The sequence below is a fragment of the Melospiza georgiana genome, chromosome 3, assembly GCF_028018845.1.
Source record: "Melospiza georgiana isolate bMelGeo1 chromosome 3, bMelGeo1.pri, whole genome shotgun sequence".
NCBI lineage: Eukaryota > Metazoa > Chordata > Aves > Passeriformes > Passerellidae > Melospiza > Melospiza georgiana.
The window spans coordinates 22,815,010-22,840,382 of NC_080432.1; the positions used below are offsets into that span (position 1 = coordinate 22,815,010).

Below are 25,373 nucleotides of genomic sequence, written 5' to 3' on the forward strand. Positions count from 1 at the left end.
CACTCTGAAAGGATAAACCTCTTTTGGATGTGTTTTTTATGTCATCTGCTCATGCAGGTGATTGATTTGCCTACACGTTTTTAGAGAATGCTTATTGTTAAGCAAAGCCACTGATAAAGAGGCATTCAGTAATTAAACAGAGTTCTGAGGCTGGGAAACATCAGTAGGAACAGTATTTACTTAATTAGCTGTCATGCTGTGTTTCAGAGGAGAGAAACACAAGCAGATGCTGCTGTGGACTTGCTTGCCTGTAGGTTGAGGCACTCCAGCACCTGGTGACCTTCCTGCCTTAAGGAAAAGAGCTGCTCCCACACATCCAGCAGCTGGATTTAGGGGCTGACCTGGCCACATGAACACTGCAGAGAAAGGGCTCAGAGCTGTCTTTGAAGCAAGTTTATTGAGGGCAAGAGAGACAGAGGTGGGGTGGCTCATTTTATTTCCCACTGTAACCTCATCCATCCAGGTGACAGCATGGCCCAACACAGGCACTGCTGCTTGGTCAGAGCATGGAGTCTGCAGATCCCCTTGGTTCCTCTGGCTCAGTGTTTGCAAAATTCAACCAGAGCTGATTTTAGAGGCCAGTGCTGATTTTTAGAGGCCAGTCCTATCCACCAGACTCCCTAACTACCATCTTAAAACAAGATCCCCTGTTGAGCACATAACCTTGAATTAACTGCTTGTCTCAGACATCATCTAATTTCATAATCTGTAACATCATCATTGAATATCTGTCATAATTCACTTAATTGCATCTCTGTTGCTACAGTGCTTCAATTTGGGGAAATTTCTGTTTTCTTACTCAGGAAAACAGTTTACACTCTCAAGACCAATTTGCCAGCTGGAGCATAGTTCTTCTGCAAATGGATGCAAAGATAAGGCTCTCATAAATATCTGAAAGCACCATCATCTCTGCATTTACACTTCCAACAGCATGAATCTCAGTGGCAGTGCATGCTTGCTCCTAGCACTGATGCTCTGATGGGGGTCCTCTGCAACAGGTTCTGTGGGTTTTCAGATGTGGCCATAGCTCCAACCTGGCGCTCAGGAGTGACTTGGGAGGGCAAATTCCACAGAAAGATACCAAGAAGGGTTTTTTTCCCCCCTTCTTTTATAAGAATTTTCTTCCCAAGAGGAGATAACTGTGCTCCTGAGTTGGGAGTGAGAGGATCACCAGCTGATTCATCAGTGCAGGGGACTTGCTGATGTGGCCGTGTGACATTTGACATTCATGTGCAAAATTAGGACAGAGTTTCTCAGCTCAAAACATTAATAGACATCAGAATCTATTCCTCAAGAGCTTGGATGGTATCTTTAAAACAACTCAGAGATCCTTCTGAGTGTTCATGTATCCTCAGGGAGTTTTAGTGTGGTCCTGATTTAGTGCTTGTTCCAATATGAATGAAATGTCAGTTCTGTTTAGCATACTAGCCTGATTTTATTGAATGTAATGATACTTGCATATTTCCATCAAAATCTTATCTCTGCAGTATTACAAGAGAAACTTGCAGTCTGGATAAGGGGTTTATATTATTTAATAATTGTCATCTCATTCTTAACTGATGTAAGTGAAAGTGGAGCAGTGTGTACAGTACTGATAAAACAGTCTCACCAGACAAAAATGGAAAAGAGACAACCTCCCTCCAATATTTGTTCATTACGTTCATGATTTTCTACTGAGCATGACCTGATATTTTAAAATATCTCTATTTTACTTGCTGTATTAAAATCAAGCATAATTATTATAGTTTTGGTTTCCACTAATTAATTGGAAAAATCCCTTGTAATAATTGTGATATTTTTTGATCTCCTGACTTTTGTATATAGAAGAATTATTGCCATCATTTGAAACAACTTTCATTGTTTGATATATGAATCCCAAAGTTAATCAAATTGTGATGTCTTCATATCAGTGAAAATTGTTTTGACATTCAGAGAATGTAACCGCTTTTTCATAAATATTACTATCCATTTCATCAGTATAACATGACCTGATGAACATATACTGATGAATTTCAGCATGAAGAGATACAGCTTAAATTCCTTTTTATCCAAATACTCCTGTACCCTTTATATGCCTGAAACTTTGCATTTCATATTTTGGAGATTTTCTCAGCCTGCTTTTAGTCTATGACTAGCAGGAGTTAAGGACTTTGTATTGAAAAGACAAAACCCCAAAAGCCTCAAATGATTTGTCTTCCTGGCATTTGTTTAAATCCTGAAGTGTGTCGTTATTCCAACTTTCAGTGGGCCACAGCAAAAATTTAACTAAATAGGAATTTCTTTGATCATAGGGTGCAATTCTGCAGTTTTCATCCCACTGAGGATGAAGGTGACTGAAGGTTTTACTTATTTCAGAAGACCTTGTAGGTTTAAGATCTTTCAAAGGAAAGGGAAGACAGAGAGATAAGGAAAAAGTCGGTCAGTAAGGTTTCAGAAATTCTTTTTTTCCTGGCAGTCACTGTCTTTCTCATGAAACTTAGAAAAATGGACTCTGTTTTACACATACAACTAAAAGAATACTTTTACAACTTGTTATAAGCCTACCATTGTTAGAAAAAAAAATCATGATTTTTCCTTACTTTTTTTCCTAAGTGAATCTAAATTCTCATCTTGAGTAAGCTTAAATGAATGGGGGGAAATAACAAATATTTGGTACAACTGGGGTAAGTCTTAAGTTAAGTTTAAGAATTATTGCAATTATTTTAAAAAATTTAATTGGTTCCCTTAAGGAACATCTATATTATGAGGCTTGTTTTAAAAGTGAGAATGGTGGAAACTTTTTGTCACACAATTCAGGGAAAACATGCTGTCTTTTGTCTCATTACATTTGTTAATGCTTTTTGATTATGAAAGACAAGGAAAAAACCCCAGCCATTTAAAAAACTATGACAAACAAGCTAACAGCAGCTTTTAACAAGATTAAGAAATCCTTCCAAGCAATGGGAAGGATTAAATATGAGTCAGATTCAACAGAATCACCCATGGCTCCCTCCCTTATTTAAAATGCACATGATTTATAAGCTCTGCATGTCTTAAGCAACTATTTACAGTTTTAAAGAAAAACAAACCACTAGAACACTCAAAAAACCAAATAATTTTTTTAAAAAAACACCACAAAAAAATATTTTTGTCAAAATGCTCATTTCAGGTGCCTTGTAGAGAAGTTCTGGTCCCAGGCAATGGCCTGGTGCAGCTTGACTCAGTGACAGCAAAGAGTTCACAGGGCCCCTTCCTCAAGGATTAATATTTGTAGTGAGATAATTTAGCTCACTCAAAGAGTAAAAAAATATAAATAGGGACTCAAAGACAAGATTCAACATCCAAGCCTTCTGATGATATTCTTGAGGCTGTTTTCTTCCTGTTGTGCCACAGTCGTCTGGCAATATTTCTAGGATTTCTGTTCTAGATGATGAAATTAGTTTACCAGTCCACAGGGACAATTTGGATTGTGGTGTTTTCTTCTGTTTGGATTCCAATAAAGGTGCCAAATGGAAAAAAAAGATGAATCAGCAACTGAAAAATAATCACAGTTGTGGGGGAAAAGGCATTATTTAGCTCTGGCTTCAGGTCTGTAGAGCTCTTACCCCATGAAGTGGACTATATAAAATACTACCACCCTACTTTTGCCTAAGAGAAATACAAAAGCAGGGGTCCTTGGATCCATGAATGGGAGCATAAATAGTGCCATAAATAGAGTGCTTCACCTTTAGGGACAAAAAAAAAGGGTCTGGGCTGTAGAAAGTAAAAATGCTTTGTTGTCCCTTGGTCTCACCAAGCAAGACATGAAAAATAGTGTAGCTGAGAAGGAAGAACCTTTCCCCAGCATGTTAAAAGAGCCCTGGTTAGTACAGCTGGGCCCCCTCATTTCAACACCACTTGAAATACAAAACTCTCGTGTCATGAAAAATCAGCATTTCCCATCGCTATCCCCACTCCAACGCCATAAGGAATGTGGGGTCACAAAGTGAAACTTGCAGAGAAGTCATCCCCTAAGAGCCACATGGTTTGTCCCAGCTTTTGGGGCGGATCTTCCATCCAGGGAGCTGGCCTGGGAGGTCTCAGCGTTCCTCCTTTTCCGATAAAGGGACGGGCACAGATGTGAGGGCAGAGATGTCTCCAGCCCTCTCCTGCCTGCTGCTGCTGCTCCTGGCGGGCTGCCTGGCATGCCAGCACCCTGCCTGCCACTGCTTGGGCAGGGTCTTCATCTGCCAGGAGAGCCAGGTGGTCCAGGTTCCCCGGGACATCCCTGCCAACGCCACCGAGCTGTAAGTAGGGAGAGGGAGCGGCTGGGAGCAGCAGCCTTGAGGTTGGGAGCAGCAGCTTTGTGGTTGGGAGCAGCTCCTTTGTGGTTGGGAGCAGCAGACTTGTGGTTGAGAGCCTGGCTTTCCAAAGGAGCTGCTGCCTGGCCAGCCAAAGGTCAGATTTAGAGGAGTCACTTGGGAGACTCCAAGCCGGCTGTTTGCAGAGCACAGCCCTTCCTCTGATGCTCGGTCGATTACACCTTGAAACTCCTCTCCGTTTCTCTGATCGTGCTCATTGTGAGGTCTCTGTTAAGGAAGGATTTTGCACGTTAGAATACAAAGTGCGGGCTAAATTTGAGACAAGCATCCTTGGTGCTGTGACAGTAATTTGAAGCATAAAGTCTAAGCTTTCTTTACAGCTTTGCTTTTAGCGCTGTCGGAACGTGCAGAGCAACTTGTCTGCCCCAAACAAGTCGATGATGAGTGTTTGTTTGTACTGCAGGAGCTTTCCAAAGGTTTGTGCTTGTTTGCCAAGAAGGAACTTAATGTTTTCCCTTTGAAATCTCAAAGGCATTGCAGAAAGGACTCTGAAAACATTCAGAGAGGGATCCTCCTCTGCCACAGGAGCGGCGTGGCTGTGCTTGGAGAGAGTGAACAATGTGAAGATAGAGAGGGGGTTTTGTCTATCTTAAAGCTTCTCATTATTTTTCATAAAAGTAACGTGAGCAATGAAAAAATAACGTGTGGCAGCTGTTTTCTGTGTCAGTAGCACAGGCAAGCAGAGGAGCTTGCGCAATGGCAAATATCTAACTGCAAGTGATTGTTTTCATTTTAATAGTTTGAAGGCAAATATCACCCTTTGCCAACACCCCCACAGACAGCTGGCATTGTTACAACATAAAGCAAAACCAAAAGGAGTAGTCCTGGATAAAGCCTTTGGTAAATAAGTGGAGTGGCAAGTTCGAAGGGAGGATGCAACAAAGAATGATGTGTCACTAGTAAGAAAAATACACCCCCATCCCAATTTTACACCCCACAGTATATCCATGGTTATTATGCCACAGTTTTCTTAGGGTAGAAATTTTGTTTTCTTCTTAAGGAGGGGTTGTTATGCTCACTGACTAAGCAGACTGCAGTGAAAACTTGAGAGAAATGTCTGAATTAACCACAAAAGGTCAGTAAAAGTTTAAATCATTCTCACAACCAGAGGAAAAACTAATCCATCTGTGATTTAGGTCATCTAAATCTTGAGTGCACTGTGCTTCAGGCATGTACAGCTAATTTTGTTTAATTTTGCTTTGATTGTTTCTTTAGATTACACAGTTAAGGTCTGCCTTCCAGGGATTAAGCAAAAGCATTTTTTAATTATTTCTGCAAAGAAGCAGAGTTTTGCTGAAAAGCACCTGTTAGTAAAATGGGATTTGTTTTCTCCTTGTTAACTTCTCGAGGGTTTGTTGAGGATGCTAATTTGTGGGTTCTTAGCACAAGTGCTATTCTCTGAAACAGGCAGAATACAACATTAGTGTGACTGAAAACAGCAAACAAATCCTTTCTTCTGCCAGTGCTGTGCAAATACTGGATTTAGAATCTCTCAACTTGACTCTCTTCTCACTTTCTCAAAATAAACCAGCTTTTGGTTTCTCAGAAAGTAATTCAGGTCCCATTCCATCAGTATAGCCCTGGGACTGATTTCAGCATGCCTTAAAAATTTGAAAGCTGCCTAGAGTAGCTTTGAATATACCAAACCTTAGCATTACCAAAGGCAGATACATTAGCTGAAGAGCTATCAAGTGACAAATAAATCTTAGATTTTTCCTTCAGGATCAAAGGGGAACTCTAGAAAAGTGCTTTCCTCTGCATCTCTCCACTGAGTGCCCAGTGGGGTGATTCAGGTGACTAAAATAAGTTTTACTGCTCCAGATGACACTGCAGGTACACTCCTGCTAGCAGGAAAATCTTGTTTTATGTTTTCTCAAAAAGTCTTAATGGGTGAAAAGAGTTTTTTGATCAGTGTACCAACTTTAGCACTGAAGGCCATGGTGTCTAAGAACTCTGTACAGGACACAAGCAGAGACTTCTTGCTACATACAGATCATACAAGGTACTTTTTTCACCTAAGAGCTCATTTCTGGGAGTCTGGATGCAGTCTGTTTTTATTTATATAAATATAAAGGAGAGGGATTCATTCAGTGCACTTACAGCTCTTCACCTTCCCTTATGTGATCTTGATAACTTTCCTAAGCTATCTCAAAGTCCTTCCCTAGTGTCTTTAAAATGTTGAATAGCATGCTGGTGAATGCTTTAGAGTGAGAACATGAGCCTGATCAGCCTCAAGCACTTCTCCCTTTGCTGTGTGTTTCTATTTCACTACAGCTGTGTCTGAAGTTGGGACACTCAGCCAGCTTAGACTCTTGGTAGGAAAACTCATGATAAAGGTAAAAATAGTGCCCTCCCTAACAATTATCTCTTTCCACTGCTGGATTTTTAAATTGTTGTTATTTTTTAGTGTTTAGTGTTGGTCCTGAGCATGTGCTGCCATGAGGGGTTTCTTTGTGGCTGGCTTCCCAACAGAGAGAGCTTGGGCTGCAAGGGAAACTTGAGCTCTGCAGTGTGGTGCATGAGACAGGGGTTTGCTCCTGGCTGGATTTAGCAAGGGTGTTGCAGAGGGAAGGCCGGCAGCCTCTCAGAGTGAGTGATTTCATTCTGTACTCACCTCATGGAAACAGAGCAGGGATCAGAATCCACATGATTCCATCACTCTCATTTCTGCCACTTCTACTTTTTCACTTACAGGCCAAAATCTCATGAGAGGATAACCACAGCTTGGTTTGTCCATTGCTTTTTTCAGACTTCCAAGCATTCTGCAGGTGCCATGTTCTGAGTTACAGGGGAGGCTGTGGTTATTAGCTGCTTTGCTTTATAATCTTTGCCTGGGCAGAAGAATTTTTGGTATTTTTTTATACATACCATAATGCCTGAGAGATGGCTCTGACTTACAAATTTGGAGTCGATCTATCAGAAACCAGAGTCCAGCAGTTCAGATGGGAAATGTAGGCTCACCTGGGTCAAGTATTAACAATTATTTTCCTCTAGGGAAGAGAGGAGGGAGTGACTCAGTAGCAATTGCAGGCAGTTTGATCCCTGAAGATCTATTCCAGCCTTAAAATCCAGTGTCAAGTTTTGTAATCCATCATCAGTATTCAGTGGGATTTCATTTATTCATAAGAGGCCTTGCTTTGTAGTGCAAACAAAAATAACATTCTCAGAAGGGATCCTTCTTAAGATTTAACAAACTAAGTAGAAACATTTGGATAGCACCAAGTAACAGGAAAACAGGAAATGGTCTCAAGCTATGCCGAGGGCTCATTGTGTTCAATATTAGGAGAAATTTCTTCCCTGAAAGGGTCATCAGGCATTGGAATAGCTGCCCAGGGAAGTGGTGGAATCACTGTGGATGTGGCACTTGGGGACACGGCTGAGCGGTGAACAAGGTGGGGCTGGCTTCGCAGTTGGACTCAATTATCTGGGAGTTCTTTTGCAGCCATAATGATTCCATGATTCTAGGAGGCAGTTCAGCCATTGTCAGAGCAGTTTAGAGCTGTGTTATATAGAGTGTTTTCTCCCAAGCATCTGCAAACTATAAACAGCAGGGTTTTTTACTTGCTCGCTGCATAGGTGTTTTTTTTACAATTGCTCAAGGATATTTACTTTAGACTATCAAGTCAAGGCTGAGTAGATGTCTGAGCACTAAAACATCAGCTGCCTAGAAATAGCAAGTCCTGTGCTGTGTACTGAGTGAGTCAGATGTGCTTCCCAGCGACAGAAGCTGCAAATTATGTGAATTGTAGCTGCAACACTGTTACTGACAGCTGCAATTAGGATGTTTCTTTATTCTTTCACACTTAGAGTTGAAATTACACTGAAACCTGCAAACAGCTACACTTCTTGCTTGGGTGTTTATACTGATGGACTGACCTTAACCTGAGAAAGGCAAGGTGTGAGAGGATGAAGTAAACTCACAAAATTAAGACCCATGAAGCTTTGAACTCTCTGTATTGTGGTGATAAATCTTACAGTCAATCAATAATACCACTCTCATCTTTTCAGGAATAAGATGAGAATGTTTTCACAGCAGAGCATATTGAGAACGTATTACATGCTGACTAAAGCCTTTTTAATTATTTTAGTTTTTAATTCAAACCAGTTTTGCATCTGTTAGGGTTACATTCTTCTCTTCCTGAATTTATGATCAGCTCCTACTTTGAAACAGAAAACAACAGAGTTGCTGTAAGATTGCTGTCTGTATATCAGTGCAGTGGTCCAATCCTTAGGCTGGATTCTTATTTAACATTTTAATTGGGAGGATAAAAAGAAATGGGTAGATCATAAGAGAGGAAGAGAAAGAAACAGAGGAAAATTACACAAAAGGATAATAAACTCAGCAGGACAGATCCTTGGCTGGTAGAAATGACCAAAGATATATATATATTTACAGAAACATTCAATTTCTAAACCTCCAGGAGCTTTTGAACACAGGGAGTTGTACTGCACACAATGGAAGTGCCTTGCAGTGCAGTTCTCTGCTGGCTTAGTCCTGATGATATAAATAAATACTTGCACATGGCTCCCACCTTACTTATAGGGTCTGCAGCTTGGTGCATGCATGAGAGAGGGATGGCAAAGTCTGAAGATGTATAATTGTGTGTATATATATATATATATATATGCACACACATGTATGTATGTATGTATGTATGTATGTATGCATGTATGTATGTATGTATGTATGTATAAAATATATCTTTGCTATGAAAGGGCATTCACTTAAAATTTAATGACTTGCTAAATCACTGAGCTTTTTGCAGGGAAACAGTGAAAGCCAAGACTTGATTTTGTTTGCATGCAGCATTGGGAGGGTACAAAGCTGATGCCCTTCAATGGGGTCAGCTACAGAGAGATTCTCTCAATATATAAATTCTGGTTTTTCCAGCAGTCTCTGTTATACACATGCACACACACACACAAACCGGCTGTGTCACATCCCCACACATGTGAAACCAGGCAAAATGGGCTCCTGGGATGATGAGCTGAAATAAAGCCTCTCTGTTAGACATTTTAGATATGTTCTGGTTCAGTTCCTACAAAGAATCAAAACGTGCCTAGTGAATGAGATAATAATAAATGTTTTTCTAAAGTGTTTGGAAGATTAAAGTAGTCATTTGTGGGAGTTACATTTTCTTGTCTCAAATATGGTGTCTTCATCTTGTGTGCCTCCCCATTCAAGTCATTAATATAGTTAAAAACCCAGGAGAGTTTGACAGTAATGTTATTCATGAGATGGGATCTGGTAAGATACCAAAGTTAGTGTTGAGGCACAGCAGGAAAAAAAAAAGCCCTACTAAGATCTGAAATTAGCAGTTTTAAACTAAAATGTGGTAAAAATGGGGAAGCTGGTTAGCCTAGGGGACACTGCAAAGTAGGACGGAGGTCTGTCTTTTGCTTCTCCAATGAGAAAATGAATCACTGAGCAGATTTGAGGAGTCATGAATTCACTGGTGTCACGCACCAGTTAATTTCCTTTGCTCTGAATGGTGTGTTAGGCTAAACACTTCCACAGTATGGATGATTTCCTGTCTTCATTTACTCCTCGTACGACAGTTTCTCACAACTCATCAGTTTTCACTCTGCAGAAGTAGAACACTGCATTCCAGACTTTGTTGCCGTCTCATGTCTAATACTGCAATGTATTAACTCCATCCCTCATCCCATGCAGGGACACTTTGGCACAGGGAATCCTATTGAGTATCACTCAAAGATGACTGCTGCTAGCTGGGAGAGCAGAGCATACTCAGAGCTCTAGGGAAATGCTTTCATGAGTTTGAGTGACATTAAAGTGCTTATGTGGCTCAGTCTCAGCTTCAATGAGCTGCCTTCCCATCCCTCACAGAGGGAGCTGAGGGTGTTTATGAAGAGAGGGATGCAGACAGGGCCGTGTGTGTGGGCGCCACTGATGCTCTGACCCAGCTGCTGTACTGTAGGAGCTACCAAGCCAGGCCAGTTCATCTGTTATCCTTGTATTTGTTCATGCAGTTGTGCTTTCAGCTCCTCAATCACATTTAGCATCTTGGGAATTTGAGTTAATAATTTTCTAGATCAGACACTTAGCTGGTTCATATCAGCATTGCAGTCTCGAAGAGTAAAGCTTATTATCTCCCTCAATATCCCAGGCCATGCCAATTAAATAAAAAAATAAAATTTAAAAAAGCTTCTCAAATACTTGATAATCCCAGATAAATTTCTGAGATGATTTCTGGAGAAGAGATTCCCCAGTGGGACAGTGCCTGTAAAAGCTGCAAATCACATTCCCCTGGAAGAGGGTCACACATAAAATGTGTCACCTGATAAGCCAGCAGGAGCCCGTCTGCTGTGCCCCTCCAGGGTTTTCTGTGCAGATGCTGAGGGGGTTTCATCAGGCTGACATGTCACTGGAAACACTGCTTGTGCGAGAGTTTAACAAGGGTGACAGGAGAAAGTGGATGAGGAATGCCACAAAAACAGGAAAAGAGTTGCCCAGAGGAGAGATTATAAGTAAAAATATGCATCCCAAAGGGAGAGCTGCTCTGACTGCCAGCAGTGTGTGTGCAGGAGGGGGTCCTGCAGAGGCAAGCAGAGTTATCTGCCAAAGAAAAATAAGCAAACCTGTGAGACATCCAGCTGAGGAGCCAAAGAAACCTGTGCAGAGTTCAACATGCCTCACTGTCTCCTCTCCTGCTGGCAGTTTAGTTTAGTTAGTTCTGCTTAACTTTCCCAAGTCCTTGTGCAGGCAAGTTAACAGATAATTGGGGTAGGCTCACAGTTAATTTAAATTGTCATAGCTTCATTAACTTCAGTGGAAAGAACTCCATTCATTTTCACCATCTGGCAATGGGGAGCTCTCTCAGCCATGTGCTGTTCATTTTGGCAGCAGCTGATTGGGAATGTGTTTGTCTCTGTGTATGTGTGTGTGTCCAGTAAACAAGATAGTTTAGGCACAAAAGGCAGGTATTATTTTTCATAGCAGTCTATTAGTTTTACACAGTGAGGGGCAAGCACTCTGGTAGAAAAAGCCACTTTTCTTTGTTTAAGACCTTGACCTTTTCAGAAAAAATCTCTAAATTATTTCACGCACTTTGCCTGTGGTTTGATTGGGCTGCTCTTATTAGCAGTGAAATTTAAGTCATTAAAATGAAGCTTATTTCAAATTATAGGTCAGACCAAGCATGGATTTCATATAAGAGTATAGAAAATTATTTCTTGTAATTGTCTCACATACACTATAATAAGGAGCCTGACTTCTGCCTTTTACTCAGGTGTAATTTCTTTGATCTTGAGGGTCTAGGGTCAGAAAAGCTTGTGGTTTGTTTACTTTTGCTCGATGTTTTCCTCCAACTATCCTTAGGTCGTTCAGGAGCTCAGCCTGGAAGGTAGGGATGCTTTTTATCTCCCATTACCTTATCAATCCACCTACAATCATTTGCTCCTGGGTAGCTGGAGGAGAACTTACAGACTGTTATTATATGCAGGGGGAGATATGTGTCTGAGTGAAACGAAAACAGCCTCCAACCCAACTCAGCTGAACAAATCCTTGCTTCTCATAAGTGTATTGAGCTTGCTGAGCCTCCCTCTTTGCCTGGACTAACTAAAAAATGCTCTATCCTTATAAGTAACATACTCAGATCTTCCTATAGATAGGACAGCCTCAATTTTAAGCATGTACCCACTGGGTGAGCTGCAGGCTGAAGCTTTCAGCTCTTCTCACTCTCTTATCCATTGAAGAATGCTATTACTGGTCAGCATTTTAACATATTTGCCTGGAAATTCTGGTTTGTGCATGCCTATGGAGCATGATTCTGAGAATGGTCCTATTGGCACAAAGTTTCCCCATATCCACATACATGAGGATGTACTTTCTGATATGAATCCTTGCTCAAATACAAGTTAATTGGAATTTATTTGTAAATATTTATTAGTCAGGAATCTGTGTATCTTCAGTGATTTTCCAAAAACACTCTGTGCATAAATATGCAGTGGGTAAAATTTCCAAGTTTTCAGTGTTTCATTCATCTTTTGTTTGAGAATGGAGCAAGAGGAGGATATATTTTCAAATGAAGATGAGAAGATTTTATTTTTTTTTATTTGAAATAGTAGCATGCAATGAATGGATGGACTGTGTGAAGATTGGAAAAGAAAATGGTGCTTGTTTTCTCACGAGATTTTTTTGATGCCCAATATTTATGTTCCAAAATTTTGGGATACCATGATATACTTATAAAGACATCTTCCCTCCTTCTTACCCCAAAACCAAATCCTACCCCAAGAAGTGTGCCCACACACCTGTGTATGTACACAGAGTGTATGTGTTTAACTTCTTCCTGCACCAGTTTGGCCCTGGGAAAAGGGGATGAGATTGGAAAACACCAGTGTGGATCTATAGCTGTAATTCCTAAAATGGCCCAGGCTGAGGTGAGAGAGTAATAATGGTAGGAGACACCCTCTGCCTGTCCCTTTTTCCCAAAACCAGGAGCAGAAAGAAGTGATATGTGGTTATTTGAGGTTGGTTTTCTTCACTGAAAAGGATGTCACAAAGGCAGGGTAAGAATTATAATGGTTTTCTTTTGGACACACCTTTGGGAGCCTTTTAATGGTTTTATATTCTGTGCTATGTCTTGTGCTTAGAAATAATCTCTGGTGTGACAGCCCTGCCTACACTTGGCTTTGAGAGGTTTGGATTTCAGGGCTTACCTTCAGGGTAAGCTTTGATTTCTTTTTTTCACCATCACATGGTATAACCACATTAGGCTGCTGCCTTTAGTAGCCCAGTAGGCATTTTTGAGGCCCAGACCCTTTGTAAAAGGGTTCTGTGGGAAACATTCCTGCCTGTGAGAGCCACAGACATTCACTGAGGTAAGAAAGCACATCTGTCTCCAGCAGTGGAAGCACCACCTGTGCTGCTTCCTCTGGCATCTCCAGTCTCTCCACAGCTTTAAAAGAAAGAACACCAACAGCCAAATCCATTTTTTGCCTCTTGACAGCTACTGGGAAGCAATCAATTCTGAAGAGTCTTTCCTTGGAGTCCAGTCTCCCAGCAGGAATATTTGTAGACACACATAAATTTCTGAGCAAGGAAGGTATAAGTAGAGGGGCTATAAACCCATGGAAAGACAGTGGCTTGATGCTAAAAAACTTCTCTTGTCCCCAAAGTTTTCTTTGGCCAATGGCACTGCTATGGAAATTTTTGCTTTTCATTTTTGGCAAGTGAAGAGTCATAAAAGCAGAACAGGCTGTGTTAGGAAATGACAGCAGACCAAGAACTACCTTGGCAGAACAACTTTCTAGGTGGAATTACTGGTTTGGGGAAATACTCGCTGCATCCGAATCCCACGAGCTGCAATTTCCTATCTGCAGTATATTGTTGCCATGGCACATGAAGCCCAGACCTCATTCTCCAGTCCTTTGAAATCAGCATTAGTGGCCCCTGTGAGGGAATACCTTACAAAAAAATCTAGGGTCTGATTCCACAGGCGTTCATACACATCCTAATTGCTTGCCCAGGCTGCTCCGCTGCTTCCCAGTGGGACAAATCGCAGGTGCAAAAGTACCTGTCTGCTCTGATTTGCAGATTCAGGACTTTGTGCTATTGCAGTAGGCAGGAAACCACTGTGGGGAAAAATAAAATGGGCATTGAACACGCAAATGAAATAGCTTTTAAAAGTTTGCATTTGTTTTAAATTTTTAGGGGAGATTTTAATTGTTTTAATAGGCCACGTGGAATTGATAAAACTGTTTTAGGGCTCACAAAGTTTTCTATCTTAACAGATTTCACAACGTTCCTGGTAAGTATGTAAACATAATTTTATCCATTACAGTAACAGCAAAGCTATGGGCTGCAAGAGACAAGCAATTTCCCAAGAGTTCAGGGTTTAACCCCATGGCTTAGCCTCACCTTATTCACCAGACTGTTCTCCTATGGCAAAATGTTTCCCATTTCCAAATAGCAAATAAAAATAAATACCTCTTGCATATTTGTATTTCTTTCTAATAACTATTTCTCAGCAGAGAAAGTTATAACTCCATTATTTTTTAATATCAAGTGAGGTGTAAAGTTTCAGGACTTTTTTCCCTGAAATGCATTTTTATTGACCTGGTACATCTGCATCATCACCTCTTTCACTTTCTTCTTTCCTATACTTTTCTTGTATCAGTTTCTGTCACTGTATTAGAAGAGCAGCATTTCCCAGCAGTGTTACAGCCAGTAATTTAAAGAGAGCTGAGGTGGAGATTTTGTGAGTATTTCAATTATGGCTAACGGTTGGCTCCGTTATGGTCAGTAGGGCTGCCTATGGAGCACTAATTGGAAGGTTCTCACCCTTTTATGAGTTTAATTGCTCTCTGTATATTTCTCCTTAGCTAACGCTCTTCATAAATGCATGAATGTTGCATCCACAGGATTTTTTTAGTATATGTTTACAGTATTCATATAACAAACAAACAATATTTCTTTGACTTCCTTCAATTCTCTACATGCTATGCTGTGTTATGTCAGTATAACGTAGAGAAATGAAGGAAGTCAAGGAATATTGTTTGTTTGTTATGTGAATATGGGCCCACACCCCAGACATCATGTTGGTTTTGGAACACTTTAGAAATTGGAGCATGTCCATCCTGAGCTTAACAGTGCACTGTACAGGCTGGACAAGGAGCCAGCAGTTTCCATGAAGTTCCCACTGAGGAGAGGATTGATTCCCATTCCCTTGCATGTACTGATGTCCTAGCCTGGTGGGGACAGCTTGCAGCCTCAGGGCTGTGGCCCAGCACCAGCTCAGGCCTTGCCATTTTGTTTGTCTGTTGAGAGGTGTGGACGCTGTCTGGGAGAGACACTCTGGCGACACTGCGAATCAGGGAGACTGGGTCTTTGTTCAAGGCTTTGAAAGGCTTTGCGTTTTTTTCACCCTGGGTGTGAGGCTGCCAGGAGCCGGCCTTGGTTCTAGGTGTGCATTCATCTCTCAAGTGTCCTCCAGGCCGAGGTGGTTATCAGCTGAAACAGGCAATGAGGCAAGGGGCGCCTCAGGAGCTCCTGCTTGCGTCTCCTTGAGGATTTTCTGCATTCCACAGAAAGCTTGTTAACCTCTGATCTGGTGGGGTGGCGGATTGCTATTTTTATTAGGCTGGCTTGCTAGCTAGAGTACATCTCTACAATGTCCATTGTGTACAGGAGTTTATAGATTTCTGTAAAACACCACATGCTGGTATCCTACTTTTATGAACAGCTTTGGGCTTCAGCCTATGTTGCATAGCAACACTCAGGGTTTTGTTAGTCTGAACTCAGGTGATTCAGGATGGCTCTCAATCTTAGAAGCCCAAAAGTCCCAGAAGGCTTTAGCTTCAATAAGATGCCAACTGCTTTTCTAAAAATGGCCCAAAGAAGGAAAAAGGTGCACCTAGACTATGTGGAGGTCTAAATTTCACCTTCAACATCAAGTATAGCATCAGTGTAGGAATTTCCATGGCTTTGAGTTCCTCCCTAGTGGAAGATCTTTTTCCAACCTCAGTATCTGTATTTCAGCAGCTGCCTAATAGAAGCTTCTGCCCATATTTCCACTGCCAGCCTGCTGAGGAGCATGCTTTCCAAGCTATGCCTAGCTTGCATGGTCATCTGAATTGTCTTTGCCTTTGCTGATCTTATTGAAGAAGAGGTGATGGAAAATACTGCCCGAAAAGAAAACAGTGTCAAACCAATCACTAATCATTCCCTGCTATCTCCATGCTGAAATAGCAATACTCACTGAGAGGCTACTTCTGCCAGATAAAGGATAATCACCTAAAACATCTGTGTGCCTTAGAAGATTACCCTTGAGTGAAGGAGATAGGAAAATCAAAAAGCATAAGCAGAGGCAGAAAATATTTTGATTGTGGCTTTCTATATTTTCAATGCTTCCTGTATAGGATGTAGAAGAGGCTGTGATGCTTAATTTCTTTTTTGCCTCTTACACAGTAAGACCAGTTTTCCGCAGAGTGACCAGCCCCCTGAGCTGGTAGACCAAGGTGGAGAGAAAATAGACCCCCTGTAATCCAGGAGGAAGTAATTAGTGTTATGCTGGGCCACCTGAAAACTCACAAGACTATGGCACCAGATGTGATTCACCCAAAGGCACCAAGGGAGCTGGTGGAAGGGCTCACCAAGTCACTCTCCCTCATTTACCATCAGTCCTGCTTAACCAGGGAAGTCCCAGACAGCTGGAGGTTGGACAATGGCTCATCCATCCACAGGAAGAGCTGGGAGGAGCATCCAGGACACTACAGGCCTGTCAGCCTGATCTTGGTGCCAGGGATGGTTATGGAAGGGATCACCTTGAGTGTGATCACAAGTGCTCACAGTGTGAGCACATACAGGAGAACCAAGGAACCAGGCCCAGTGAGCAGGGCTTTGGGAGAGGCATGTCCTGTCTGACCAGCTTGGTTGTTTATGACCAGGCAACCTTCATTCCCCGTGGGTGAGGGAAAACCTGTGGATATAGGATTTCAGACTGTCTGTATTTCAGTGCAGTCTTTAATGCTGTCTCCCACAGCATTCTTCTGGAAAAGCTGGCAGCCCATGGCTTGGATGGGTGCACTCTTGGCTGGGTAAGAACAGGCTGGACCCAGGGCCTGGTGGTGAATGGCGCCACACTCAAGGTGCCTAGTGATGTCCCCAGGACTCAGTACTGGGGCTGGTCCTGTTCAATATCTTTGTTCATGATCTGGATGAGGTATCAAGGGCACCCTCGATAACAGACGACCCAAAGCTGGGTGGGAGTGTTGATCTGCAGGAGGGCAGGAAGCTCTCCAGGGGGATCTGTACAGGCTGGACAGATGGGCTGAGACCAACATTGTGAGGTTAAGCAAGACCAGGTGCTGGTCCTGCTCTTAGACCACAACAACCCCATGAAGTGCTAAAGACTGGGGGCAGAGTGGCTGAAAACTGCCCAGCAGAGGAGGACCTGTGGGTGCTGGTTGGCAGCACTGAACGTGAGCCAGGTGTGTCCAGGTGGCCAAGAAGGCCAGTGGCATCCTGGCTTGTCTCAAGAATGGTGTGGCCAGCAGAACCAAGACAGTAATTTTCCCCCTGCACTTGGCACTGGTGAGGCCACACCTGAAGTGCTGTGTCCAGTTCTGGGCCCCTCATTTAATGGAGACATTGAGGGGGTGAATAGACTCCAGAGAAGGGCAATGGAGAGGGAGTCCAAAAGCAGCAGAGAATATTCTTTTAAACAATGCAGCCTTGTAAACAAAGCCCTGGGAAATAAACATCCTTTACAGCTGTCAAACCCAGAGCAAATGTTCATTTTCTCATTGCCAGAAGCATTTCTTAATCTGAGAAAGTGAGACAGAATGGCTGTGATCATACCTACTCTTTGAACAATCCATTTGCAAGAATAGATATGAATGTCACACTAAAAAAAAAAAAAAAAAAAAAAAAAAAAAAAAAAAAAGTAGTTGGCTATTGAGGTGAAATAATCAAAAGGGGTGAAATAACAAGCTCTGAATCTAACCCAGCAGGTCAAGGGGTATAAATTAGCAGCACATTTTCTTGACAAAGTAATCAGCTACAAAATCCATGCATTCTCACATTTTTTTCCAAGGCCAACCTGTCTTTGAAACTTAAAAGACTTTTTGCCATGTAAAACAGAGGGAAAAGATAGGATATTCCGCAAGGAAGCTGCAATTAGAGTAGAGTAATGTTGCAGACCTTTGAAATAAATCTGAGGGAACACGTAATGATTCTGGAAGGGTGAGTGTGAAACATCACAGGGACGTTTCAGGTTCAGTGGTTGATGCTGACTGTCATTTTTTCTTGCCCTTAAGCTAAACCAAACATGGTTAACCAAGCCTCTTGCATCAAATTCTATCAGCTAGATAAGATGTGCAGCACTTAATGTACAGAATGTTGGCTGATTGTGGATGTCGCCAGAGAAGAATGTGAGGCCAACTCATTTTTTTGTTAGAAACTCTGATTGGGACAATTCCATCTCAGCATGAAGAGATCACTGCACCACTGATTGATTAACCTCTGTTCCCATTATTCAGGTTTCTGCATGCAATAAATTGTCTGTCCAATACATATTGAAAAATCAGTGGAAGAATTCCTATTGATTTCCATTGGATTGTGTCATAATATTGGGCCCAGTCTTTTACTGCATTGCTTTAGCACTTGGTCATCAGCAGTGAAGTGTCAGCTAGCAAAAGCTAAGGAGTTGTGGCAATGTTTTTCTCATGTGACTCATGAATGGATGTTTAGAATAAAATGAGAGCATTAGAAATAGCTAACTTCTTACACAACTTATACCCTTTAATTACCTTCTCTCACAGCAAGTTATCATTGTTTTTAATTTAGCAGATGCCCTCAGATTGGCGAAATGTGCTGTTTCATCCCTGCTGGAAATGTTGCTTTGTTTTCTTTATTTAAATTTTAATATGAGACATCCAGGAGGTGGAAGGAGAGCAGGGGTTTCAAGCACCCTGACATCCAGTACTGTATCTTATGTTTCCCTAACTCCCTCTTCAAGGTGAGCAGTCAAGATAAGCCAATGATCTGCAGCCCATCTAATTTGTTTTTCCATCATTTTCTTAAGTTGTCTTATGCACAATAATCATTACAGTGTAAGTGACACTGCTGGAAAAATCAATTCTTCCTCACTGAATAGAAAATAAATTACACTATGCTTGAATCATAATTGGTATTTTGTTTATTTTGTTGGACTTCAAGTTAACCACTGGGTACTTTGCCCAGGAAAGTTCTGTGTCTTCTGGCAAAGGCACTGCTTGCTATAAACATTAAGGAATCTACTTCCGATCGAAATGTAATAAAAAATGTTCATGGATTTGCACTGAATTTTCTGTCAGATGTTCAATATTACGTCCTTGAAGACTATAAAGTCTCTGAATATTTATTAGCAAGATGGGAGTCTGTTCCAGATAGGCTTTGAACCACGCTCACCACTGGAGCATGTGAATGACTTTCAGTAGTACATCTGTCATAAATTCTATTATTACAAGATTACTATTCCTCTTCTGCTGTTTATCTATAATTCAACCACAACAATGAAAAAGACTCTTATGTGCTATTCATGAGCACAAATCCCACATAACTGATGCCAGCTTTTCAACCTGAGGATGAATGGGAGTCAGCAGAGGTTATCAGCACCTTGCATTGTTCTCACACATCTAGGGTGTCATCCCAAAGTGTGCCAAAAACCTCTTCAGTTTTACGATATTTGATAAAACAAATTCAGGACTGCTGGTTTGTACTTGGCTTAAATTAAACAAAAAGTTTCATTGGAGGGGAAGAAAAGGGGGCTGGGGCTGTTTAAGTGCTTGAATTTTCTGTGAGGCACTTATTCCTCAGAGCAGATGCTCAGGGTGTTCAGGATGAAATCCCTGTGATGAAAGGGTGACCAGGTGCCAGGTGACAGGATAAAACCCCTGTGATGAAAGGGGAGCTCCTCAGTGACCAGCTCCTCCCATTAATAAGACACTGCAGCTTCCTGAGAGCAAAGTCCCTTTGGAAAAAAAGAATCCAACAAAACAAACAAAAAAGGATAAAGAGGAAAACAAGGTGCCTGTGTGCACCCATCCCCTCCCATTGCCCAAAGCCTGATTGAAGTTCATTCACCTCCCCTGTTCCCCTCCAGTGGATAACCCTTGGCTGAGCACTGGGGTTAGAGAGAACTTCCATGGTGTTCTCCAGCACCATTTCATAACCTACTCCATGGAAATCCACTTTTCCAGTGAGCTGACCAAGAATCTCTTCACCTGAGCATTAAATCCCATATATAATGCAGGATACTTGGTTCTTGCTTATCTATTTAGTTCTGTCCTCCCTGCAAACCCCTACATTTATCTTCAGGAAAAAATATTATTTTTTGTGTTTTATTTTTTATTTTGAGCTTTTTTTTTTTCCTTCTGGGGAAAAGGAAAGGGAGTCTATGTTTATGTTTGGATAACCTGGAGTATTTTCAGTATCCAGCTCTGTGTACAGCTGTTCTGGGAGAGATACTGAAAAGCTGCAAGTGGATTCTTTTGCCATCTTATCACATTCAGACAAGAGAAGACACCCCTTGGCTTATAATGATAAGCTACAGCCTTGATCGATTTGATCTGTGCTTTTGTTCTTCTTCATAATCTGAGCTATTGATTCTATTTATTAAAACTAATTTAAAAAACACAAGCCCTGAGTGCTCTGCTGTTCCAGATCAGGCTGCTCCAGGCAGTCTGATCTGAAGCTAATCCATTCACTGCTGATTTATTTTCACTTTGTTTTCAAGCAGAGTTCTGTTCTGTTTCTTTTTTTTTTTTTTTGTTCTCTGTTTTTCTCTGAGAAAAAAGGCATTTTGTTTCACACCTCTAGTGCAAGCAGGGACACTTAGATTCCTTTTTCTGATATATGAAGTGAACTCAGGAAAGTTTACCTGACTCTTTCACACAGGTTTTTGTTCAGAAGGTGTCCTACTGTGTATTGTTCTCTGTTGTCTTAAATCAAAGCACTACCTTTATGCTAGGAAAAAAATTTGTTTGCTTGAAAGCACTCAATCTTGCCATCTAGGAGTTCATGGGAGTCACCATGTTCCTAAAGTAAGGGCCAGCAGAGGAAATCTTTTCCCTGTACTTCCTGGGAAGCACAGGTTTGTCTAAGGCCTGGCTGATAGTTCTCTAAAAATAAATACCTTTATTCAGACTTAGATAAATAGAATGAAGCCCTTATTATTCCAAACAGATTAAAAGAGGAATCTTAAGGAGACAGACACTTTTCAGCACCAAGCTGACTTTGAGTTTGTGGGCAAAGATCAGCATTTAGTGACTTAGTTGTATTCTATTTACTGTAGGTGCATTTTGTTAGTGATGCCATTGGGCCTTCTTTCCCCCCAGTTTTATCACAATTATTTAAATCTTTAACCTCCAAATTATTTGGCTGGTTCAAAGCTCTCTGAGTGTCCAGCTTGTGCAGGGACTGCACATTGTGCCTACTGCATCTTTCAGTGTTTGCTGCTGCAATCTATTCTTCCCACAGTAAAAATAAAAACCTCATAGTCAGTTCCTAATTCATGCTGAGGTCTGCTTGGTCATCCTCACAGTCTAAAGCCTGCAATTTCTTTTGCAGCATGTCAGAGCTATCAGCTGGAATCAATCAGGCAAAACATAAGCCTTGATATTGTCATGATGGAAACAGGCATAACGTAATATAGAGTAATATCCTCTGAAGCCTTGGTGTGGCTTTGAAAACACTGGGCTTCACTTCAGAATCAATATGGGCACAGCAAGATGGAGTCAGTGTTGCTGAATACATCTCTGTAGGTTAGAAATGCCTTATGTAGTACATTAGGAAGTTATCTTTGTTTTGACTTGGGAGCCACAGGTAGATTATTGATGGGATACTTGCTATAACCAATATTTAAGTAAAACCACAGTTGTTCAGATGCAGTGAGAAACTTCCCACAGCTTGTTTACAATGTGATCTTGCCCCAGACCTTCACAGAGATGTTGGATAGCCCAGGGAGCATCTTCTGCAAGGGGTCAGCAACTCAAATTTGACCCATCAGCTCCAGCTGAGGCCGTGCTATTCCCAGTTTCCACCTCCTTGTCCCTGGGTCTCCAGCCCAGCAAAGGCAGATCATGGCAAGTTTCTCCTTCTGTACAAAGGGTCCCTCTCCTTTGCCTGCTCTCTCCCTGCAATATCAGCTGTGGCTGTATGTGAATCAAGAATCCTGTGCACTACAGGGAGTGTTGGGAGCTGCTAAGGGTAGCTTAAGAATCAGAGAAGCATTCAAGATACTTTAGCACAATACTCCTCCAGCCTTCAAATAATTCCAGCCCAGGGGGTTGCCTGGTATTTGTGTTGAAACATCAGTCATTGCCCACCCTCTCCAGGACTTCTGTGGACCTCTAGCATCCCTTTAAGCTTTCCATGCCAAAATGTCAAATTGGTTATTCCTCTTACAAAATTCATATCATGTCTTTGATCAGCATTAGTGCCCTCCTCTTTACCTTTCCCAATACTCAAATACACTTTTTGAGATGGAAGGGATCAGAACTGCACCCTCTGCTTTTACATTAGAGAAGGGAGAGGAAGGTTTTAGAGAAAGGGTGCAGCAAACAAGTGACACAAAACCCTTTAGCATTTGGAGTATTATGAGCCTCAATTTGCTTTCTAGTCCACCTTCCAAAGAGAGCCTGGGAGAAGAGTAAGGGACAACTTGAGACTTTGCACTGGCAGTCCAACTGGCCTGATTTTACAAAGATTATCAAAATTACCTAGGAAAAGAATTTGTGGAGAGCTGAAACATTCTTTTAATACTTCCATTATTAGGGTATGCTGAACTGTTCTTGTCACATTTATTTTTGGTAGTGTCTCGTGGAGCCAGTTCTGTGCAATGAAATAGGAGTCTGAATGAGGTGCTGAAAGCATTAAATCCTATCAGCAAGTGCCACATCCACATGCCTTTTTTTACCCTGTTCTATGCAAGGAGATGCCTATCAGAGTCATTTAGAGAGCTGATGTCACAGTCAAATCAAGAAATATGATGGAAGGGTGTGTAGGAAGGGGGCAGAAGTCTCATCCATTGAGGTTAGATGTTGCAAAGAATATATTTTCCCAGGCATAACTGCTAAGCTCATTCTTAGAGGTCTTCCATAATCTGCAGCTGTGCCATGTGCAGGTCAAGTTTCTCCCATCTCTATTTCACTCTTCTATCACCCTTTTTAGGAGTACCATGTATGTTTATTATTTTTAAGTGCTCTGTTGAGGGTTCATATTTGAGAAGCAGTCTGAAGGGGAGAGCAGAAAACAGATCTTTATTCTGAGCACAACCTAGCATTTCAGCTGCCAGTGTGGTCAAGGTGGCCTCTTTCTGAAACAATGCTACTCACTTTCAAATACAATAAAGGTCCATGCTTGACAACAGTGCAGGCTTTGTCCTCTGGATTACTGAGAAGAGACCTGTCAGTGTTAAAGGAAATAGTACAGTTGTTATTTTTAAGGATCATTGCACACTAGCTGCCATGCTATATTTAGTCAGGGGCATCATCTTAATACATGAAAATAAATCCATGGCTAAAGGAAGGTAGATAGATAAATTCAGCTTTTTGCAGTGGCAAGGTAATTCCAGCTAAAATAATAGGGTAATGCAATTATTTCTTTTGTTTTGTACAAGGAGAAAGAAGGAGAAATCCTTGCTTTTTCATTCCCTATCAAATTGGTGATGTCTATGGGGGAGGGACCTCAATAACAGAGAAAGACTGTCAGGGAGAAGAGACACTCTCAGGAGAGTGCAGGACAATATTGGAAGAGTCCAGGCACCTGCAATTGATATCCCTGTGATTGTTTCCCTCAGCAATCTCCAAGAGATGAGCTGAGAAAAGTTCTTGACATAGGAGCTCTGTGACTGGGAAGAGGACCAGGAATGTGGGAGTGTGTGGTGAGCAATGGCAGTGAACAGGAATTTTTACAGGACTTGAATAAAATGCGCAAAGTGCATTAAATTGCGAGGACTGTGAGCTCTTTCACAATTACAGGAACCTGTTGCTCACTTTAATCTCATGGGTACTCCCATTCTCAGTGTGCTTTGTGGCTCACTCCCTTTCACATGCAGCAGCAATTCCAAGAACCAGCCCCTGAAAGATTCAGCAGAGATTCAGATTAGAGGAAGGTATGACCAGAGGAGATTTCCTTTTTTGCATGCTGCTGGAGTGACCTAAGTTTGGGATGTTTTTCCACTATGTCACTTTGAGTGTTATTTCAAAACTTAAACTTTTAAAATTTAAATGTGTGCTTTGGTAGTTAAAAAGAGGTAAACTCTCCCCTTGCCATGGTGCTGGAGAAGCAGGAGCGTTGGGCACAGGCCCAGTACATTTCTGCATTTCAGGATAGCTGCGTCAGCACAAATCTGGTGCCCTGGGAAGAGCAGAGTAGGTGCTGTTTGACCCCTCCTGCCATAGAGGCTGTTTTCCCAATAATTCCACTTGAGTTAATTGTGTTTGACAATCACACTGCTCTTTGGAAAATACAGCACATAGTAGATAGCAGAGAGAATATTTACTTTTGCAAAGCTTATATTCAGATAGGAAAGAGGAGTACAGTGTCTCAGTACTGTTTCTTAAATGGTTTCTGACTGCTCTGGCACTGGGAGTATCTGATATCTCATTACAACTTCAAACAAGCCTTTGCATGTATCCAAATTAATCCAAATATTTGGTCGGGACCCTGTTACTTATTAGACTGTGTGCTAAGTAGGGAATGTAACAGTGAGAGTCTTTCTCTTTATTTCATTAATATTCTGGGATATTTATTTCATTAATATTCTGGGATATTTCACCTGTGTCCCATGAAGCAGCCTAGGTACAGTATCTATGAAGATATGGATAGGAAAGGAGATAAAAAGCACTCTAGCTGTTTCTAATGAATTTATCAAGATAAAGTGACACAGTTACAAATAATTAATTTGATGTTTTGCTATCCAGTGATGGCTCAGCAAGAAGTTCTGCAGAAAAGCTTCCTTTTCTCTTTTACCTTTCCTAAGGCACCCAACTCAGAACTGAAGGGATTTTGTCCCTGCAGGATTTTTCTCAGTCCATAAAAATAACATCATGTATGGTGGCCCTGCCAACATAGAAAGTCCCAAAGTCTTAGAGGCAGAAACACCACACACAAAGAACACTTGTCACCTTTTGGGAGTGACCTCAGGCAATGAACAAACCCCAGTTCTCTCCCTGCTGTGAAGTAAGACCTTTTTTGACTCATTCTTGGGACAGGAAGAGTCTAAGTGACCGGCTGTGTGTGAGCAGGATGGCTATTCTTGCACTGCATCAAAAGAGGGGAGGAAAGTTGTGAAGACAATACCTAAAAAGCTTCCCATCTGATTGGACTGTGGACATTTTCCAGAACTGTATTTGCCTTGACAATCTGCCCATGGGAAAGAACACAAAGTGAAACATTCTTTTTGCAAGAACAAAATACCCAGTACTTGTACAATGCTCCTTTTGTCAGGAAAATATGCAGAGATATTAATTTAGAGCTATTAACATAAATGGATGTAACACCAAGAATGTTGCTCAGAGTGAATG

The 25,373-nt window shown here is 41.5% G+C and overlaps 1 protein-coding gene across 1 annotated transcript in view; it reads left to right on the top strand.

The window, feature by feature from the left end:
- The first annotated feature begins 4,000 nt into the window (after positions 1-4,000).
- Positions 4,001-25,373, top strand: part of FSHR (follicle stimulating hormone receptor) — a 79,508-nt gene continuing 58,135 nt past the window's right edge. Inside the window, 2 exon segments of the mRNA XM_058020708.1 lie at positions 4,001-4,082; positions 4,085-4,265. Of these exon segments, the coding sequence (XP_057876691.1) occupies positions 4,001-4,082; positions 4,085-4,265 (263 nt within the window).